General features: G+C 36.8%; 1 protein-coding gene across 1 annotated transcript in view; it reads left to right on the top strand.

Annotated features, from left to right (window-relative positions):
- Positions 1–17,132, top strand: part of CFAP36 (cilia and flagella associated protein 36) — a 29,184-nt gene that overhangs the window by 9,774 nt on the left and 2,278 nt on the right. The window contains exons 4-7 of the mRNA XM_045884971.3: positions 7,278–7,392; positions 11,029–11,116; positions 12,801–12,852; positions 15,219–15,321. Coding sequence (XP_045740927.1) covers positions 7,278–7,392; positions 11,029–11,116; positions 12,801–12,852; positions 15,219–15,321 — 358 coding nt within the window. The remainder of the gene's footprint in view (positions 1–7,277; positions 7,393–11,028; positions 11,117–12,800; positions 12,853–15,218; positions 15,322–17,132) is intronic.

The raw sequence follows: 17,132 nt of genomic DNA, 5'->3' as shown, positions 1-17,132 counted from the left end.
TTTAGAAGTTGTACCTTCTAGAGGTTTTATGGTTTTGTTTTTTAAAACAATTAAGTCTATGTTCCATTTTGAGCTAATTTTTGTGAAAGGTATAAATTCAGTATTTAGATTCATTTTTTTTGCATGTAGATATCCAGTTCTTGTAGCACCATTTGCTGGAAAGATTATCTTTTCTCCATTGGATTGCCTTTGTTTCTTTGTCAAAGATCAGTTGACTATGTTTGTGTTGATCTATTTTCAGGTTCTTTCCATTGCATTAATCTCTTTCTCTGCTCTTTCACCAATGCCATAGTGTCTCTTGATAATTGTAGTTTATAGTAAGTCTTGAAATCAGGTAGTGTCAGTCCTCTGACTTCGTTCTTTTTCAATATTATGTGGCTCTTCTGGGACTTTTGACTTTTCATATAAATTTAAAAATCAGTTTGTTGATGTCTACAAAATAATTTGCTGGATTCTGTTGGGTTGCATAAATCCACAGATCAAATTAGGAGGAATCAACATGTTAATGATACTGAGTCTTTTTATCTATGAAAGAATATCTCTCCATTTATTTACATTACCTTTGATTTCATTCATCAGAGTTTTTTAGTTTTCCTTATATAGATCTTTTGTGTATTTTGTTAGATTATTCCTAAGTACTTTCTTTTATTGTGGAGCTAATGTAAATTGCATTGTGTTTTTTATTTCATTTTCCCACTACTCATTGTCAGTATATAGGAGACCTTGTATAGTAACCTTGTATCCTGCAGCCTTGCTATAATTACTTATAAGTTCCAGGAGTTTCTTTAAACTGATTCTTTGGGATTGTCTACAGACAGTCCTGTCATCTGTGAGGAAAAACTGTTTTATTTCTTCCTTCCTAATCTTTGTACCTGTAATTTCCTTTTCTTAATGCATTAGCTAGGACTTCCAGTATAATGTGGAGTGGGAGTGGTGGGAGGGAACTCATTTCTGATCTTAATAGGAAAGCATCTAGTTTTTCATCATTAAGTAAAATGTTAGCTGTCAATTTTTTTATAGATGTTCTTTATCAGGTTAAGGAAATTCCTCTCTATTCCTCATTTGCTGAGAGTTTTATCATGAATGGATGTTGGATTTTGTCAAATGCTTTTTCTGTATCTATTTATATGATCATACGATTTTTCTTTTTTGCCTCTTGGTGTGATTGATGGATTACATTAATTAATTTTTGGGTGTTGAACCAACCTTGCATAACTAGAATAAATCCCACTTGGTCATGGTGTATAATTCTTTTTATACATTGTTGGTTTCAATCTGCTAATATTTTGTTGAGTATTTTTGTATCTCTGTTCATGAGAGAGATTGTTCTTTCTTGTAGCGTCTTTGTCTAGTTTTGGTATTAGTGTAATGCTGGCTACATAAAATAAGTTAGGGAGTTCTCCCTCTGCTTCTATTTTCAGGAAGAGATTGTGAAGAATTGGTATAATTTCTTTTTTTTTTTTTTTTTTTTTTGAGGATTCTTATCTAAGGGCAAATTTGCATATGCATGTTCAAATATATGTAAATCTTAATCTGAATCATGCAGAGAGAGTTGGTGAGACAATAGCATGGATACTGAGTAAATTATATATAGAAGAGATAGTGGATTTCAAAGTCATACTTTTTTTCTCCTTAATAATTTAAATCAGTAGAAAAGCTTTTACATCAGTTCTATAGGTTATGCTATTTAACTTTGGCAAATAAATATGTAATCATTATTCCTTTGAGAAATAATATGAATCTATAACTTTTCTTCAAAGCTTTGTCTTTTTTTTGGTGGAGAATTGTATAATTTCATCATTAAATATTTGGTAGAATTAACCAGGGGACCCAGCTAGGCCTGGTGCTTTCTGTTTTGGAAGGTTATTAATTATTGATTCCTTCTCTTTAATAGATATAGATAGAATATTCCTATCTATTTATTACCTTATTCAGATTGTCTATTCTTCTTGTGTGAGTTTGGCACATTGTGTTTTTCAAGGAATTGGTCCATTTCGCCTAGGTTATAAAATTTGTGGACATAGAGTTGTCAGTCTTTCTTTCTTTCTTTTTTTTTTTTTAAGATTTTATTTATTTGACAGAGAGAGCACAAGCAGAGGGAGAGAGAGGGAGAAGCAGGCTCCCTGCTGAGCAAGGAGCCCGATGTGGGACTTGACCCTGGGATCATGACCCGGGCCGAAGGTAGCTGCTTAACTGACTGAGCCACCCAGGCATCCCGAGTTGTCAGTATTTCTATATTATCCTTTTAATGTCTCTGGGATCTGTAACGATGCACCCTCTTTCATTCCTGATATTAGTAATTTATATCTTTTCTCCCTTTCTTTTGTAGTTAACCTGGCTAGAGGTTTTTCGGTTTTATTGATATTTTTGAAGAATCAACTTTTAGTTTGGTTGATTTTCTATTTTAAATTTAATTGATTTCTTCTCTAATTCCTACTGTTTTTTTCCTGTGCTTACTTTGGATTTGATTTATTCTCCTTTTTGTAGTTCCTGAGGTGATAGCTTAGATTACTGATGTTAGATATTTCTTCTTTTTAAATATATGCTTTTTAAAAAATTTTATTTACTTATTTGTCAGAGAGAGAGAGAGAGCACAAGCAGGGGGAGTGGCAGGCAGAGGGAGAAGCAGGCTCCCCACCCAGCAGGGAGCCCGATGTGGAACTCGATCCCAGGACACTGGGATCATGACCTGCGCCGAAAGCAGACGCTTAACCAGCTGAGCCACGCAGGCATCCCTTAAATATATGCTTTTAGTGCCATAAATTTCTCCTGAGCACTACTTTTGCTGCATCCCACAAATTTCAATAAGTTGTATATTCATTTGGTTAGAAATATTTTAGAAATTTCTCTTTCAAAAAAAGAAATTTCTCTTAAGACTACAGTTGACCTTTGAACAACACAGGTTTGAACTGTGTGGGTCCACTTCTACACAGATTTTTTTTTTTTTATAAATACATCACAGTACTATAAATGTATTTTCTCTTCCTTATGATTTCCTTTTTTTTAAATTTTAATTCCAGTATAGTTAACATATAGTGTTATATTAGTTTTAGGTGTACAATATAGTGATTCAGCAATTCTGTACATTCTCAGTGCTCATCATGATAAGTGTACTCTTAATCCCCTTCACCTATTTCATCCTCCCCCACCCACCCTCCCTCTGGTAACCATCAGTTTATTCTCTGTAGTTAAGAGTCTGTCTTTTGGTTTGTCTCTTTTTTTTCCCCTTTGTTCGTTTGTTTTGTTTCTTAAATTCCACATATGAGTGAGATTATATGGTATTTGTCTTTCTCTGGCTTATTTCACTTCACATTATACCTTCTAGATCCATCCATATTGTTGCAAATGGCAAGATTTCATTCTTTTTTATGACTGAATAATATTACATTGTATCTATATACCACCTGTTCTGTATCCATTAATCTATCATTGTGTACTTGGGCTGCTTCCATAATTTGGCTATTGTAAATAATGCTGTAATAAACATAGCGGTACATATATCTTTTTGAGTTAGTGTTTTTGTATTCTTTTAGTAAATACCCAGTAGTGGGATTACTGGGTCCTATAATATTTCTATCTTTAATTTTTTGAGGAACCTCCGTACTATTTTCCACAGTGGCTGCACTAGTTTGCATTCCCACCAACAGCGCAGGAGGGTTCCTTTTTCTCTACATCCTTGCCAACACTTGTTTCTTTTGTTTTTAATTTTAGCCATTCTGACAGGTATGTGGTGATAGCTCATTGTGGTTTTGATTTGCATTTTCCTGATGATGAGTGACATTGAGCATCTTTTCATGGGTCTGTTGGCCACTCCGTATGTCTTTTGAGAATTGTCTGTTCATGTCTTCTGCCCATTTTTAATTGGATGATTTGTTTTTTGGTCTTGTGTAAGTTCTTTGTATATTTTGGATACTAACCCTTTATCAGATATGTCCTTTGCAAATATCTTCTCCCATTCAGGAGGTTGCCTTTAGTTTCCTTATGATTTTCATAATAACATTTTCTCTCCTGTAGCTTATTGTAAGAATGCAGTATATAATAAATATAACATATGCAATATGTGTTAATGGACTGTTTATGTAGTTGGTAAGGCTTCTGGCCATCAGTAGGCTATTAGTAGTTAAATTTGGGGGAGTCAAGAGTTATACACAGATATTTGACTGCATAGGGGTCAGTGCCCCTAAGCCCCACATTGTTCAAGGGTCAACTGTATTTCTTTTACTCACGTGTTATTTAGAAGTGCATTATTTAATCTCCAATTATTTTAGGTTTTTCCAGCTATCATTCTGCTATTGATTTCTAGTTTAATTCCATTGTGGTCTGAGAGGATACTTTGTATGATTCCTATTCTTTTAAATTTATTAAGATGTGTTTTATGGCCTAGAATGTAGTCTGTTTGGGTGAATTTTTCATGTGTGCTTGAGAAGAATGTGTATTTTTCTGTTTTTGGAGAAATGTCAATTTGATCCAGTTGACTGAAGGTGCTGTTCAGTTCAACTATGTCCTTTCTGATTTTCTGCCTGCTGGATCTGTCCATTACTGATAGAGGGTATTGAAGTCTCCAACTATAATTATGAATTCATCTGTTTCTTTTGGTAGTTCTGTCTATTAATAGAGTAGTGTAAGGACATGAAACCACTTGTACCTTTCAAAACTATGGTATGATGAACTCTAAGCAGAGATAATAATAGGGTAACCTTAGACTAAGCGTGAATATATTTGAATATCTTGTAAACTCATGTATGCCAGATTCCTAAATGCTCAGTGTTCATTTTTTTGTTAATGTGCTCTTCTCAAACATAGATACCATCACATTTACCTTACTTCATAGTCTTCTGTCAAAGTAGTTTGACATTTCAATTAATTTAATGGATACTTAAGATTATTGTTGTTTTTAAAGTACTTGCCAGTTTTTTGAAGTAAGTCTTGTATTTAGTTCCTCTTAGTGCCTTTATTGGAAGCTCTTATCCATTTCCTTGAACCAGAAGAATCCCATTGCTATAAAGTTGTTAGGTTTATTAGTGCACCATTTTGATATTTAACCAGCCTCAACAGGACCAGAACAATTACTTTTATAGGTACTTTTCAGTTTAAAAAGTGCTTTCTCTTCTTATTTAATTCCAACACCCAGCCAGAAAGTTATTATTATATTTCTTTCATGCTAAAATGCAAATTTTTCATATCATAATACCTCTGAAATGAGAATGTATTTTACACTGAATGACATGTTATCATTTAATTGGTAGAGGTTTTTTTTTTTTTTTTCTTTTCTAGTTGGTACAAGAAGTAAAGGCTTATTTTACTAATCTGGAGTCTTAGATTCAATAAAATACTCTATTACTATTATTATTATAGTACCAATTTGCAGATGAAGAAACTGAAGCTCAGAGGACTAAATGACATGCCCAGAGTCACACAGCTGGTACATGGTTAAGCTGGGAATGGCTTTTGGTATCAAGGGCTCATTTTCTTCCAGTGTGTCAATGGTTCTCGAGCTTTAATGTTACAAGAATTATCTGTGGAAATACACGGGCACCCAACCCGCTAGTATATGTGCTGCCTTAGCGAGCACGGCACCCATCCTCTAGAAATTTAGATTCATTATGTTTAGGGCACAGTTTAGGAATATGCATTTCTTAGATGCATCAAGGTACACTTTTAAGTATCAACTCAAACTTTGACTTGCTGTTAGAAGCTCCAGTTGATACATTGCTATTAATAGCATTGCCCTTCAAGTGTTTATTATTGATGAGGATAAAGTCCTTAGTGTCACTAATAAGAAGTCTAGGAAGCCCGAGAACAAAGTTACGTGGGGGCGCAATCCCATAAAGGTGTTTTGGCAGACATCACTAATCTATCACGGAGACTGTCCACAAGTGTTTTCAATACTGAGCTTTGGGCTGCAACTTTCAGTCAAGCCTATCTGCTACGCCCTGCTGTGGGTCTTTTGAACAGTGTATGTGAATTGAAAGGGAATAAACTTTCCATCATTTTTTTCGACAGTTGACTCTTCATAAATGTCACAGAGAGCTGCTTCTGCGTTTTGTTCTGCTTTGCTGTATACTGCGGTTGTCTCGGGTGTGAGCTGGTTGCTGGGGGAGGGCTCCTTCCTCTTTGAGTAGAGCTCTTCCATAGAGCTTTTGTTGATGTGTCTGACAGTGCTGCAGCCTGCCTGGTGAACAATAGCACACCCTTGGTTGCCTCCGCATGATTTTGTGTGTTCGGCTTGTACATTAATATCATGTAAAGCTTGAAATAAGATTTTAGTTGGGTGCATAAAATTTGAGTGCTTTCTTCTGGGTTTTCACGCATTGCAAATCTTATTCTACTTATTATTAATTAGCTTGGGAATTGGTTTGCTCTTTAATACAGCAAATAGCTCCCAGTAGTTAAGGAAGTGTTAATTTGGGTACTCCAGGGTTGACACCTTCATTTTTTCCCCTTAATTTGTCACATTTTTGTTTCATCCAGAAAATGATTTCATATCATAATTTCTAACTTACCTCTTACGTGAAACTTCTACATACAGGACAGTTGTGTTCTCACATTACTAATATCTCATTTCACTTATTTTCCAGACTCCATTTTTTTTGCATTTACTTTTATTCAACTTGGTGCTTTTATGAATTAAGGGATAATTTTGTAGTTACCGATTTATTATTCACAGTAAATTTCAGGTGATAGAAATAAAACCAATAGATATCGTTATTTTGGCTGCAAAACAAATCCAGATACTGAAGTGCAACCTTAAAAAAGTAAGCCTAATTTCTGTGTTGTTTTTCAGAGTTACTCAGCACTGGCTTATTTGGAAAATACATCACCATTGTCAGCCTTAGCTTCTTGGAGGCCTGGGGGTTGGGAGAGTCAACCTTACATTAAATTAGGCTTTTAGAATCTTAAAATTTTCCTTTTGAGTCATCTGACTGTAAGTAATAATACAGCATTCTTGAATTAATACAGATGATTGGCCATAGAAATGATCTGAGTGTGTGGTGATAGTTTTAAAACTTGAGTCTTCGTTTAGGGGCGTCTGGGTGGCTCAGTCGTTAAGCGTCTGCCTTCAGCTCAGGTCATGATCCCTGGGTCGTGGGACTGAGCCCCAAACTGGCCTCTCTGCTCCACGGGAAGCCCACTTCTCCCTCCCCCACTCCCCCTGCTTGTGTTACCTCTCTCGCTGTCTCTTCTCTCTCAATGTCAAGTAAATAAATAAAATCCTAAAAAAAACAACAAAAAAACCAACTTGAATCTTCGTTTAACTTCCAGACTTCTTTCCATAGGCCATTTTGCAACCTGTGTTGGCAGCAGAAGATTTTACTATCTTTAAAGCAATGATGGTCCAGAAAAACATTGAAATGCAGCTGCAAGCCATTCGAATAATTCAAGAGAGAAATGGTAAAATGTTGAATTTAGAAATCTAAGTGCTAAATGTTTTTTTTTTTTTTTAATTTTAGTTTTGACTATTCTGATTCTTTTATGGTCTTAAATGTAGCTGCTTTGCACAAATGTATTTCAGGTTTGTTGACTGAAGAGATTCAACAATGTAAACTTTCCTGATCAGTTTGTGTTGGCTGTCTCAAAGCAGACCAGAATTTGATTTAATGATGTTTTAGGTTGATTTTTCTTCCTAGCCATTTTATTTATGAAATTCAGTATTTTTGAATTGTCACAGTTTTAGTTACTGTTGAGAGAAGGTGACTTGTCTTTTCCTTCTGGCTTATCGTTGTTAGGACCTTTGTAGGAGACAGGGGCTCTCCAGCGTTAGTGAGCTTTGGAAGTAGTTGGAGGGCTGTTGAAACACGTATGGTTGTTTCTCTCTTCTGATTCAGCAGGTCTGGGGTGGGACCGAATGCTTTGCATTTTTAACAAGTTCCCAGGTGATTATGCTGGTCCTGGGACCAAACTGAGAACTGTTCTAGGGTAATGGGCAGGTATGATTGCACTACCATCAGGGAAAGGAAAACAGAACTCAAAGCCCTAGTAGTTCTCTTTAGTTAATCTGTTCCCTGACTCTCTTATCTAATTTCAGTTTGTCCCTAGATTTTCCTGCTTTTGTTCCCTTCTTGTGTATTTGAATTGCATTTGACATCTTGACTCAACACATCTGAGTTTCTAACCATACTTCTTATTGTACTATCTCCTTTTCAATCCAGATTCAATCCAGATTCTTACCTCCTTTCAGATTTCTGGCTCTAGTAACCTACCTTAATACTTATGTGTTCCTTTGCTCAATTAACTACACTGATATTCTTGACCATGCCTACATACTCTTTAATGGTTTGGCAGCAGGACCTTTTTAAAAATTGTTTCTTGAAGATGTGAGAGCTATAGTTCAGTTGTACTGAACTGTTTGCTTTTAAGGGTCTGGAACATGCAAGAAGAGGCTTCTGTTGTTGCAGGGCAAACATCGCAGTGTTGCAGGGCCCTTGTGGATTCTCCTCTCATTAGTATGATGAGAGTAGAGACTGTCTCTTAGAGCCCAACCACCACCATAACCATCCTGTAAAATCCTGGGATGCTTTTCTCAGCAGGTGAGAGAGCTGATGTCTCTAAGTAGGAGATAACATCACCCTAACCCTGAACGATGGATGACACTGTGCTGTTACTTTGGTGTAAATAAGTTTGGAAAACAGTCTGTTTGTTTTTCTACCATAGTTTACTGTTATAAAATCCTTTTCTCTGAATGTTCCTGAAATTATGCTTTATTTTGACCTATGGGTTAGAGGATGTGAATAATTACTTTGTTATAGTTAAAATTGCTTTGGGGGGATTAAAGCATAACTAGTGAACTTGATATTGGCACTCCATATAGTTTTCAGTTTGGAATTTAACTGGAAACTCATTTAGATTTTAATATAAAGGGAACAAATACATATAGCTTGTATCAGCCGGATGCCTCAGGCTGCCATTAGCAGAAAAAACCTCAGTGAAAATGTCCTAAGCAGTAAGAAACAATCCTCTCACAGAACAAGAAGTCCAGAGGAAGAAAGGAAGGAAGACAGTCCATGTTGGTTAAGTTAGTGACTCAGTGATATTATCAAGAACGCTGACACTTTCCATCTTTACACTCTGCTATTCTCAGGATCTTCTCTCCTGATTGCACTCTAGCTGCATTGGCTGAAACTCAACAACATCTCCTGAAGAAAAGGGGTATTTCTTCCTGTACATCTCTTTTTGTTAGCAAGACAAAACTTGCTTGGAAGCCGCCAGGAGCTTCCCTCTCAGGTCCTATTGGTCAGGATTGGGGTCACATGTTTTTCTTAAACCCTCTGGCAGGGGAAATGAGACCATTATCATGAATCACTCTCCTGTGGTGGGTGGGGTTAAGCCTCTGAATACTTGGCTGCCTGATAATTAAACAAATCTGACTTATATTAGCAAGGGAGGATGAGGCAATGATGCGGAATAGAGCTGGTATCAAACCACTGGGTGGGACTGTTGGCTTACATTTAAATAAAATCTAATACTTAGTTTGTGCCATAGCATTTTTAATATGTGCATTTAAGAATGTTGCTTAACTTAGATCCAGGAGTTAGTACCTGAGAGCAATGTTGATTGTACTCAAAACCGCAGACCATTTGAAAATTGTCTTTGTGGTAAGAAAAATTCAAAGGCTCTCTGGATTCTTTGTTGTATTTTATCAAAGAATTTTTGGGAAATGCAAATCAGAGCATTATTTTCATGGTTTTGAAGTATTGCATACGGTTGCATCATTCTTTCCTTAGTTCTTTTCATTTTCCTCAGAAATACTATCAGAGAATACTAATTGTATATCTTTTGACTGGAAAAAGTGCAAAAATGCACTTGATAGATGTCAGTTTTCTGGTTGCGATACCATACTATATTTTGCAAGTTGTTACCATTGGGGGAAAACTGAATAAAGGGTGCATGCATAGCATCTCTCTGTATTATTTCCTACAACAGCATGTGAATCTGCAATTATCTCAAAATAAAATGTTTAATTAAAAAAGGTATTTAAACATCAAGGGGATTAGAATAATAAAGGTACTTTAATTTAGAGCAGATCCAAAATCCCATAGTCATCTGTGGATAAAGAAATGGAAGGTAAAAATTAAGAGACATGCTACTGATGTTGTGGGAATATACTAATTGTAGATACGAATAGAACACTGATTACCAGTCTACCTGCTTCTTAGGAAGATGTAGGTAATAAAGTAAATTCAACCAATACTTAAAATTACTTGCCATGAATTATTATTTGCTTTGGGCTGAAGTTAGTATTGCCCTGGTTTATAGTTATTGGCCCAATATCTGGATAGAAGCTCCGAGGGCAGATTGTTTTATTCATCTTTATGTTCCTCCCGAGTGCTTAGCACCGTGCTTTTTCCCAGGTAGTAAGCAGGGCCCTTTTCAGTAGCATTTGCTGTAGTATGAATGAAGAGTATTAACATGCTGTTCAAATTAACAAAGTATTTTATATTTTGTTTTGTAAACTCTTTTCACACTTAAGGGATACTTCTGAGAGCATACTTTTTTTTTTTTTTTTAAGATTTTATTTATTTATTTGACAGAGTGTGAGGCAGGGAGAGAGGGAACACAAGCAGGGGGAGCAGCAGAGGGAGAAGCAGGCTTCCTGGGGCTCGATCCCAGGACCCTGGGATCATGCCCTGAGCCAAAGGCAGACGCTTAACGACTGAGCCACCCAGGTGCCACCGAGAGCATACTTTTCATTATTAGGAGCTTAATGATTTCAGTGGTCTATCCTCAGTATACGATTAAGGGAGGTGATAGTTTATATTAACTAATTTTAATTGCTATATTATGTTTATTTTTAGTAGGTAATACAAATAATTACTAAGAGAATTTCTAGGTAAAACTGGGGTTTGGGTGGGGCTGATTCTGTAAAACAAGAAAAAGTAAAAAGACCATAATTAGAAAGATAATAGCTTAGAACATTTAAGTGAAAGTCATTAATAAACTGATTTGTACTTCTTGGTGAGTTAGAATAGTGAGCAATAAATGTTTTCAGTTGAGTTCATATTCTTTTGTGTGGTCTTTGATTTTGAACAGGTGTATTACCTGACTGCCTAACAGATGGTTCTGATATGGTCAGTGACCTTGAACAGGAAGAGATGAAAATCCTGAGGGAAGTTCTTAGGTATCCTTCTTTAATTATCTTTTGAATGAATCATTAGTAATATTGTGACATGATCTGTATATGTTTTCTATCCTCAAAATATTATGAATTAGTGAAAAATAACTAAATTCTCTACTAAAAACAATAAAAATGATTTATCATTGTATTTGTTTATAACTATGCATAACATTTTTTAATGGACAGAAAAAATGATTTTCAAGTGCCTCATACCATATCAACCTAAATGGGAGGGGCTTCTTCCGCTCCCATCATGGGAACAGGAAACCAGCCAGTAGGCCCAGCCTGGTGAGCAAGATAGTCCATGGCTTCTGGACCTTGGTATTAGAGGTGGCTCGTTCCAGGTGTGTCTAACAGCAGGAGGCTGGACATTCACACTCCACAGACCAAATAGCTGACAGGGTGGCAGGTAACCTGTAAGGGAAAAGTGGACAGTGGGAAGTGCCATTCCCAGATGACTGTCTTGCCGGTCTCTTCCTTGCCCCAGTTACATGATTCTCAGCCAAATGCCTGGCATGGAGTGTGCAGGCCACTAAAGGAACGTTTCTTTTTTTCCCTTGGGCCTGTTGTCTCTTGACCCCTCTGGGAATTTCGGAAGGGAGCAGCAATTGCAGCACCTAATTTTTAAAATCTCCTTTGAGAATGTGTAGGCTTAGGGCAGAAGGATACTTGCAGCCACTGTGTCACCTGCAGAATGGGGACCTGTTCTTTGGGAGTCCTTCCTTTCTCTTCAACTCTAACCATACACATGGTCGTCTTCTAGCATCCTGTAGTTCTACCGCTATCCACCTTGTCCTCAACTGCAAAGCAGAAGGGAGGACAAGGCAGGATGGTGATTAGGAGGATGGGTCTAGTGGGGAACTATGGCAAGAGCTCCATGACTTAGTACTTAATTCCAGGGGATTTGAGTGGTTGTGGGGAGGGAGGCAGGTGTGCTGGTAAACCCAGCCTCTTCCGGCCAGATCCTGTTTTGCACAGCAGGGGCAGATGGGAGCCTGAGACAACACAGAATGCTTTGAGTGTATACGTGTGAAGAGTTAAGGATATTGTTAATAGGTTTAGAGGACTGGTAGTTTTGACTTGAACTGGTTGCTTCTGTTGGTTGATTAGTGGTCTGAAAATTAATCACCTTGTACTTTCAGATTTTATTTTCTAAGGGCTTTCGAGGGGAATGTACTCTTTAAAGTAGTAGAGCTTAGTAATGAATGAGAGTTGACGTGGCTGTTTTCCTAAATCAGAGGCCCTCAGTGAGCAGTTTACAACAACTGATAGGGCTTTGGCATAGTGATACCAGGAGAACTTTGAGATAGTTCTGGTGGCACTGGAAAAACTAAAATGAGGGAGAGATGGAGCTTATCACTTTAAAGTGAGAGATCAGATTTGCCATTCAGATTTGGGTTTAGGATTTCAAATCTGTAGGTCTGTGTTCAGCTAGGGGTCATTCCCATTTCCAGAAGAAATGGGTGAACCTGTAGTTTATGTTACTGTATTATGCTGTATATGCCTATTATGTGTATCTTTCTCTGTTGATTCCAAGCTGCTTTAAGAAAAGCCTGATTATTTCCATCTTGGTTTCCAAGGTTCCTTGCACATATTGTGAGCTTAGTTTGGCATGTTGCTTGTTGGATATTTATTCTTTGACCAAAAAAGAAAATTTACTTTTCTACCTTATTTTTGTATATTTCAGAAAATCAAAAGAGGAATATGACCAGGAGGAAGAAAGGAAGAGAATAAAGCAGGTGCCCACAGAACATATTAATATAACAGAAGTATTTCATTGCTGTTAACCATTTTTTTTTTTTTTAAAGATTTTATCCATTTGACAGAGAGAGACACAGCGAGAGAGGGAACACAAGCAGGGGGAGTGGGAGAGGGAGAAGCAGGCTTCCTGCTGAGCAGAGAGCCCGATGCGGGGCTCGATCCCAGGACCCTGGGATCATGACCTGAGCCGAAGGCAGACGCTTAACGACTGAGCCACCCAGGTTCCCTTATCCTTTGATTTTTAAGTAAACTCGCCCAACGTGGGGCTCAAACTCATGACCCCAAGACCAAGAGTCACATGCTCTACTGACTGAGCAGCCAGGTGCCCCTCATTGCTGTTATCTCTTAAGTTTACACCTAGGATTTGCTGCTTATGTGGAACTACGTAGTTCCTCAGAATATCATATTCTCTTGGCAATTCTAAGCATTTATATGTGACTTTATAACCATATTCGCTTTATAACCCATGCAGCAACCTACCTTTTAAGTACCCCAAAACACTGAGATTAACTACAAAAAACTGTAATATCATTCATATTATGAGGGATTCCTTATAAAAATTCCCCTTAATTTTATGAGTAAGAGACAGCTAAGAATAATATTTTACTTTCTCCCCCTCTTTGATTCCTTTACTGTTTTGAAACGGCAACTGCAGTTACTCTCGAGGGTCCCCTGCAGACTTTAACATTATCAGCCTGAAGCAGAATGAGTCGGTTATGATATATCCTGGCATACTGTTCTTCCATTAAGAACTATTTCCATAAAGTGCTTAATCTTTCCTAAGGATAAATTAAACATGTATCCGGCTGAGGTGAGGGAAGCTAACAATTATTCTTTCCTCTCTTCTGCTCTAGCTGCCTCTCTTCCTGTGTTTTCCCAAATCTCTCTGAAGGGAAAGGGAAACTGAATATAAACTGTCTCCCAATCACTCAAAAGTCGTTTTCCTTTTTTTCCTTCAATCATGCACTGTTTTTGAAAAGCCTTATTTTACTGCAAGGTACCCCACGAAGAGCAGAAGAAATAGAGATGTTTTAGGATTAAGAGGTGATTTATGTATCTTTAAGTAAATCTCCTTTTAGTAAATGGTGGTGCATTTCATAGATGCTGATATTTTTTAATGTAAGAGTATAGAACAGGGGCATCTGGGTGGCTCAGTTAGTTAAGTATATGCCTTTGGCTCAGGTCATGATCCCAGGGTCCTGGAATCGTGTCCCACATCGGGCTCCCTGCTCAGCGGGAAGCCTGCTTCTCCCTCTCCCTCTGCTTGCCGCTCCCCCTGCTTGTGCTCTCTCTCTCTGACAAATAAATAAATAAAACCTTTTAAGAGTATAGAATAGAAATCAGCTCAAAACTGCTATCAGAAGACATTAGTATTAACTCTGATTTATAAGCAAACTATATTTGGCTTCTTGAATAATACTATATTTTAGGGGCTATATGTATGGGTTTTTATTATAGAAATTTTCAAACACACAAGAGTAGAGCTGATAGTATGATAATGAATCTTCCTATGTTTTTTACCCAGCATATAGGGGCTTATGACATGAGTTACCTAATAAGCTACATGTGATTAGATTTTCCTCTGTTTTTAAGAAAAACAAATTGTCAGTTTAGTTTTTTCCAAGATTTAAATGATTTATTTGGTTTAAATACACTATCCCATTTTAGAAATGGGAATAAACCCATTTGTGGCTTCTTCAGGCGTACCATGGTAGTGGTTTATAGATTATTTTAAGTGGAAAAGCACCTTATAATTCAGTGGATTTCTTTCTCTTATTAGAGTATTTTTGGTGTCTTCCTCAAGGTCAGATGAGTAGTAAAGGTGAAGCCTGGGTTTGAACCTAACTTCTTCCTAAGTCCAAAGTTCTAAACATACTAGTTAGTTACTCTTAGCAGTGCATGATTTGAAATGAGAATGTTTATCTACCTCAAAAAATAAAAGATATAAAATGCTGGAAACATCTTAAAAACTTTGGAAAATCTCTTGTTCATTATTTATTTAGTAGACAATACATTTTTTTTATTTTTATTTTTTAATTTTATTTATTTTTTTTAAGATTTATTTATTTATTTATTTGAGACAGAGAGAATGAGAGAGAGAGCACATGAGAGGGGGGAGGGTCAGAGGCAGAAGCAGGCTCCCTGCCGAGCAGGGAGCCCGATGCGGGACTCGATCCAGGGACTCCAGGATCATGACCTGAGCCGAAGGCAGTTGCTTAACCAACTGAGCCACCCAGGCGCCCAATACATTTTTTTTAAAGTAACATCTTTGGATCCCTTAAATAGTGAATTAGTTAAAATTAATCTAAAAATTTTTTTTAAATTGTATTATGGATTCCTGAAGTTATCAGAGGCTAAAGCAGAAGAGCCTCCAGTGCATGCTAATGAAACTGCAAAAATGAAGAATTCCCAAGGAGATGGTGAACATTTTGCACACCCACCCTCAGGTACTGAACTTTCTCTGACAAGATGGATAGATAAACATCATAAAGAGTGTGTTACTTTCTCATACCTACTTAACCTTCAAAACCCCTGGGAGGGAGTGTTGAGTGGCCATTGGTCTTTAAAATTCTTTTTTAATTTAGCTGTGGAGGTTGCAGGTAGGAAATACTCAGCTGACAGAGAGGGTGTAGTCCCCAGATTTCTAAGTGAAGCCTGGAACCCAGCAGCGAGTGAAATTTCCTTGAGGGAGCCACCAAGGCCGCAGCCTTCAAGATATGCTCCCGTCGCATTTGTGTTCTCTTCCTTGACCACAGTTATATAGTGTTTGTGAGTTAGAAGCTGAACTTGGAAAGGTAATATTAAGTTATTTTCCTAATGAATTAAAGCATGACTAGGAAACAAAAAGTAGCCAGTTTATCCAGATGTTTAGTCGGGAAATATTGAAACTAAAATTGATGAGAATCCTTGTGGATGGATTTGTACAATATATGGCAAAGTCATTTTTAATATATTCTGATTTTCTTTATAAGAAAACAAGTAACTCGGAAACAGAAGTTGAGCCGTGATCATGAATTCAGTTCATTTTATCACGCATTTCTCTGGTTTTAAATAAATGTCCTTTTCTCATTAAAAAAAAAGCCACACAACTGTGAGGTAGATATGATCTTTATTTTTATGTTTATTATTTTTGTTTTAGAAGAAATTCAAGGAAGTTGAGTGACTTGTCTAAAACCACTGAGCTTTTAAGTGGTAAAACTGTAACTTACTTGGTCTTCTGCCTCCAAAATCTTGTGTTCTTTTACACTTCAGAAGAATTTTTATAATTGAGATAAGATGGGTTTGATGTTTACCCATTTATTTTAAGGAACTGTACTCTTAGTTGATAAAACAATGGGGCATATGAAACAGAAGCAGGTTTATGAAATTACCTTGCTTCTTTCTTCCTAGCAAATTTAACCATTGTTCTTTTTTCATAATCAGATTCTAGGTAGAATAACTTCATCTGAATTATATTTATGAAAGCACCTGCTTTAGATTTGTCTGAGCTCTTTTTTAATTTGCTGGCCCAGATTTAGCTTTCTGTTTTGTACAGACCTAAGTACACACGTTTCAGTCTTGTGTCTGACATAATTTGAATACATTTGCTTTGTCTAGTTCCTTATCTGGCTATTAAGTGAAGTTAAACTTAATCTCAAACCACATATAACTCAGATATGCACATAAGTGGCACAGAACAAATGGCAGATAATTTCTAAAGTAATGACTTTAGTTTTCAAAAACTATTCTATTTTTTAAAAATGAGTATATCTGATATTCCAGGAAATCATTTCATGCACAGTGATGGGAGTCCATTTTGAAAACCTAATTTGGGAAGAATCAAAAAGGAGTCTGACTTCCTTTTTAATTCCTTTTTTTTTTTCCATGTTTTTCCTTGGTTCCTGCTAGAAATGGATGGCATCTGTTCTCAGACTGATGCAAAGAGTTGCCAGAGATAAGATGATCTTTCTTTAAGCTTCCTGGTTTTCTAATTGTGTATTCCTAGAAATCAGAGAAGCTAAGTATTTTGGTTTCAAGTACTTTCCTCTCTAGGTGTGAGTTAGAACATACAAGGTGTTCATAACTAACAAACTCCAGGCAAGAACTATCCAGAACATGTACATGAATGGACTATAAATGCTTATGTGCCTAGGATCCCCCTCCTCAGAAATGAATGGAATTGTCCCTTCTTCAGCCATGTGCTTCCATATCTGGGGGCTAAGCCTACCTCTGTGTAAAGTCACCATCAGTAAGAAGGGCATGTTGAACTCCTGTTTGC

Source organism: Mirounga angustirostris, unplaced genomic scaffold (assembly GCF_029215605.1).
Source record: "Mirounga angustirostris isolate CCGP_5_RB_7025 unplaced genomic scaffold, mMirAng1.0.hap1 SCAF_10, whole genome shotgun sequence".
NCBI classification, from domain to species: Eukaryota; Metazoa; Chordata; class Mammalia; order Carnivora; family Phocidae; genus Mirounga; species Mirounga angustirostris.
Note: the sequence above shows the minus strand (reverse complement) of the source record. Positions and strands in the feature narration are given on the sequence as shown.